At 44.7% G+C, this 4,532-nt stretch overlaps 1 protein-coding gene across 1 annotated transcript; it reads right to left on the bottom strand.

The window, feature by feature from the left end:
* Nucleotides 1-1,645: 1,645 nt before the first annotated feature.
* Nucleotides 1,646-4,313, bottom strand: LOC147890261 (wall-associated receptor kinase 5-like). The gene is made up of 3 exons (XM_087390649.1): nt 3,413-4,313; nt 3,092-3,274; nt 1,646-2,983 (listed from the first exon to the last, which is right to left on the bottom strand). The coding sequence occupies exons 1-3, from the start codon at nt 4,296-4,298 to the stop codon at nt 1,722-1,724; spliced, it is 2,331 nt and encodes a 776-aa protein (XP_087246775.1). The 5' UTR covers nt 4,299-4,313; the 3' UTR covers nt 1,646-1,721.
* Between the last annotated feature and the right edge of the window lie 219 nt (nt 4,314-4,532).

The raw sequence follows: 4,532 nt of genomic DNA on the forward strand, positions 1-4,532 counted from the left end.
AAATTGATAAAATGTGTTTTGGTAATAATATATGTAAAAGAATCTCTAAAGTAAGAGGTATTCTCTTTTCAATGTAAATCTTGATAACACTACAAGAATTTTATAATACAAGTTTTACTTACTAGCAAATGTTTGCAAATTTACATCTGGGTAATAGTATAAGAATTTTATATTAAAAGTTTTAAAATGTTTACAAATTTACTTGTTTTTATTAGGCCACTCAAACTTCCATTCCAATATGAGAGTTTCACTTCCTAACAAAACTGACCATCCATGCTACATACTAAGGCTTCTTAAAGAATTGGAGAACTTGTAGTGTGATGAGTATGTGATCAAGATGATGTCACTGATGAGCATATATGCTCGTACTTGAAGAGGTCTCCTTTTGAAAATTTAGATAGTGAAATTATCGAGGCTAATGACAATAGGGTCACATACACATTAATATAAGTTTACACACAAGTGACCAAGTTGCTTATGACGATATAGTATTTGTTTCCAGAGGAATCTCTGAAACGCTCTTCATTCAAAAAATACTTTTAAATCAATCTGCATTTTTGCATGGTATACTATATAAAAATAATTTAGCACATGGTAGTAAGAAAACCATGTCTTGATAAGAATTAACGAATTCACCAATCACCAAGGAATTTTTTTTCCTTGATTGAGCAATCTTTTTAATGCAATCCCCATTTCAAACCAAAGGATTCAATCAATATCAATCATAATTTTAAGCCAAATGATTTAAATCCCTTGCAAGGAGATTTTAAATAACATTTTTTCTTCAAAAAATATGTTTTACATCAATTTAAATCAATTCAAGAGATTTCAATAATTAAAATCACTTGCAAAATGCGGTAATTATTTGACCAAGAATATACCATTTCATATCTCGGCTTTCTTGCATGGTATGCCAAATAAAAGTAATATCTACCACATGGTAGTAAGAAAACCACGTTTGATATGCTCAATCCACCAAACATCAACTAAAAATAGTCTTGATTGAGCAATTTTGTAAAGCGATTTTTAATTTTAGAAATTGACTGTTGTGAATCAAATGGTTTAAATCCCTTGAAAATCCTTGTAGAGGATGCCTCTGGACATGTTCGACGTGGATGAATCCAGATCTATATATAAATAAATAAAGAGGAGGCTTGAAGAAGCAACAAAGCCCTTGGTGTAAATGAATTCCATAACCTTGTTGTGTAAAGCAACATTTCTTGGAGTATCTAAGCAAGACTTAGATGTATGTCTTCATAGGAAGAACATTTAAACCCCCCCTAAGAATTAGGGGGCATACACTACTTAAGGTAGAAACAGGCTACACTCAAAAGATGGACACAAAGTGTGCACAAGAAAACCAAGTACCAGCATGAGTAGAAGGAGAGTTCTTCAAGATGATCTTAGAAAGAAACCATATTTCCATTACCAATGTACAATTGAGAATGAGTCTAGGGCAAAGTGTGATCATTCTTAGTTAAAGACATATATGTAGAATCTACTTCACATTTCCATAAGGTCAATAGTCGAGGTAGTAAAATATACAATTTAGTGTGGCTAGGGCCATTCAAAGATGGGAACCAAACATGCGCAGTAACTCATGTGGACGAACACTCAAATCAAGTCATTGTGATAGCTTCTCAGCCCAAGCCATGTGTAGAGAATTTACTCTACATTTGCATAGGGTTCTATAATATACATTCTACTACAAGGGGTGATCTTTAGCGGGGAGATGCATAACCGGGTAGCAAAGACGCTAAGGTGAAGGACATGGTGGTGACGGAAGAGGATGAGGGCGACGATTGTACGTAGAAAGTAGACTTCGACGCCACAACTGCGCCCGCCTCAGGCGAGTCATTGCCATTTTGTGAGTTGCATTTGGCAGCGGCAAGCAACGGCGCTGCCTCCTTAGATGCATCTAGACCTGGCAAGTCGCGTTCGATGCGACGGAGATCCTCGGCCACCTCGCCCATTGAGGGACGCTCCGCTCCTCGAAGGGCCAAGCACCGGCGAGCGAGTCTGCCTAGACGCATGACAGAGGCTGTGAGCGCCGCCGCCGCCGCCGTCTCCTCCGCCTCGGCCACGAGGCGGAGGTCGATGAGCTCGGGGACCCTCCCCTCTCTCATCCTCTCGATGAAGAGGAGCGCTAGATTAGCGAACTGAGCCTCCCGATCGTGGTTGTCAACCGGCTTGAGCCCCGTGATGAGCTCGATGAGCACCACCCCCATGCTGTATACGTCGCTCTTGTCCGTCAACTGCAGCGTCTGGAAGTACTCCGGATCCAAGTATCCTATCGTTCCTTGCACTGCTGTCGATACCTGCTCCTTCCCTTCCGGCACCAGCTTCGACACCCCAAAATCCGCCACCTTCACCTCCAAATTCCCGTCCAGCAATATATTCGCCGTCTTCACATCCCTGTGCAATATGGGCGGTGACGCCGCCCCATGCAAATATGCCAGCGCTTCCGCTGTCTGAATCGCTACCTGTAGCCTCCTCCTCCACCCCATATATTGCTTCTCCGGCTTCCCTCCCTGTAGGTGCTCCGAGAGCGTTCCGTTCGACACGAACTCGTACACCAGCAGCGGCGTTGCCGTCTCCAAACAGCACCCCAGTAGCCGCACTATATGCCTGTGATTGATCTGCGTCAGAATGGCTACCTCGTTCAGAAATTGCTGGCTGTCTCTCTCGTCTCCCGAACGGTTTGCCCTCTTGATGGCGACGATCCTCCCATCCCTCAACGTGGCCTTGAATACTGTGCCGAAGCCCCCCGTCCCGACCTTGAACTGCTCCGAGAAGTTTTGGGTCGCCAATTGGAGCTCCTCGATGGTGAAAAGCCTGGTGGTCTGTCTTCCTGTGCTCCCGGCGATGTACGCCTCCAGCTGCAAACCCCCGTTTAAGAGAAAGTACTTGCGTCGTCGTCGCCTTCTCCAGTATAGGGCGATGAAGATAACAACCAAGACAAAAACGATACAGCCGACGAAACCTGATAAAAAATCCAGTCTTTTGAAATTTCTCCACATAATTCTTTTACGGTAAAACACCCTATCTTTGGCGTGCTCAATAGATACGTCAGAAACAGAGGTCTTCTTACCACCACTGATGCCCACAGCTTTCCTCACGGCGGGCGAAAGCCGGCAGCCCGATCCGTTTCTAGTTCCATCACCCACAAATAAACGCGATTTGCAACGGCATCGATAGTTGCCGATTGAATTTTCACAAACTGTGCGACCTACGATGCAGTCGTTCAGAGTCGAATTTGCACACTCGTCGATATCTGTGTCAAAGTACAGTTTATCAACGACAGGCTCCTTACATCGTCCAAATTTAGCATAAACATGATATCAACGCATTCCTGGACTCTCGATTTTAAATATGGAGCTCACAGGTGTAAACTAGGATTCCTGGATTTTACCTGTACAGCCTCTTCCCTGAGAGTATCCGTCTCCCTGAAACCCGACCAAGCAATCGCACCGGTATCCGGGAACTGCCGATACAAGGGTAATATTGGAGTATTGGCTGCAAGCGTAGTTCGCTTCTTTTGTGATAGACTCTGGGTCGTTCCCCTTAGAGGGCAATGCCCATTCGAGCTTCAAACCAAACAGACTTTCGAAGTCTGTGTAGTTCTTGTAGAATGGCGTGCAGAAGCCTGCACAGGTGCCGTTCAAGTCACTGAAGGTTGACACTTGATAAAAGGTTGTCCGAATGTCCGACGGAAAAGAGGTAACACAACAGGTCCTATTGCCACATTCCGGGTTGGAATTGTTTCCCGGACAGACTATATCGCATCCTCCTACGGCATAGTCCGCAAGAGAACCTGTATCGGGTGTAAGGAGCACACCAATAGTACAATTGAAGCTTCCGAATTTGTTGTCGCCAGATAGAAGAAACGGACCAGGATAGTCAGGAAGTGCTAGAGTTGTAAGATTCCCTGCAGAAGAGTTGGATGCTACGCAGTTATCAGGTAAGATGGATCTTGCGTCTGTGATATTAACGATCACGCTATCACTGGATATGTGGAGAACTGGAAAGTTACTCCCGCTTACGGTTGTATTCAAGTACAGTATATCGCCCGCGACGCCACCAGACTTGCATAGTAACTCAAAATGAGTGGAGAAAGCGGGGCAGGCAGGACTTGCACTGAAAGGGTAGCCGAAGGTAACATTGCCACACTGCTGGTTGGAGCAAGGCTGCGAAGAAGCGTGGGGAAGGAAGAGCAGCAGGGTGGACAACCACAAGGGAGCGCAACGACGGAGAATCAACGGCCGAGAGTCGAAACGTGTAGGAAGGGGCGAAGCCATGGCGAATGGAAAGGTTTAGCAGGCAATGTAAACATAATGCTCAAAGCAAGTGTGGAAGATACCTTCGGTCTTTGACTGGGCAAAAAGCCAAGCGATTTCCATTCTCTAATGAGCATTTACATCGACATTTTTTTGGCCTGCCCTCTTGGCTATGTTGCCTATTCTTCATTGGACTTTCTAAAGTGGTTGACTCTCTCTCTCCCCTTCTTCATTGGACCTTTTCTCCCCCCGTTC

Source organism: Dipteris shenzhenensis, chromosome 19, assembly GCF_047967505.1.
Source record: "Dipteris shenzhenensis isolate YYH24624 ecotype China chromosome 19, Dip_SZ_1.0, whole genome shotgun sequence".
NCBI classification, from domain to species: Eukaryota; Viridiplantae; Streptophyta; class Polypodiopsida; order Gleicheniales; family Dipteridaceae; genus Dipteris; species Dipteris shenzhenensis.

What these genes read in the sequence shown, in the direction of transcription:
- LOC147890261 (XM_087390649.1), bottom strand. Translation starts at nt 4,298, where the DNA reads ATGGCTTCGCCCCTTCCTACACGTTTCGACTCTCGGCCGTTGATTCTC. An exon ending in TCAGGGAAGAGGCTGTACAG is followed by an intron (nt 3,275 to 3,412) that starts GTAAAATCCAGG and finishes ACTTTGACACAG; the next exon opens with ATATCGACGAGTGTGCAAAT. An exon ending in AGCTGTGGGCATCAGTGGTG is followed by an intron (nt 2,984 to 3,091) that starts GTAAGAAGACCT and finishes ATTTTTTATCAG; the next exon opens with GTTTCGTCGGCTGTATCGTT.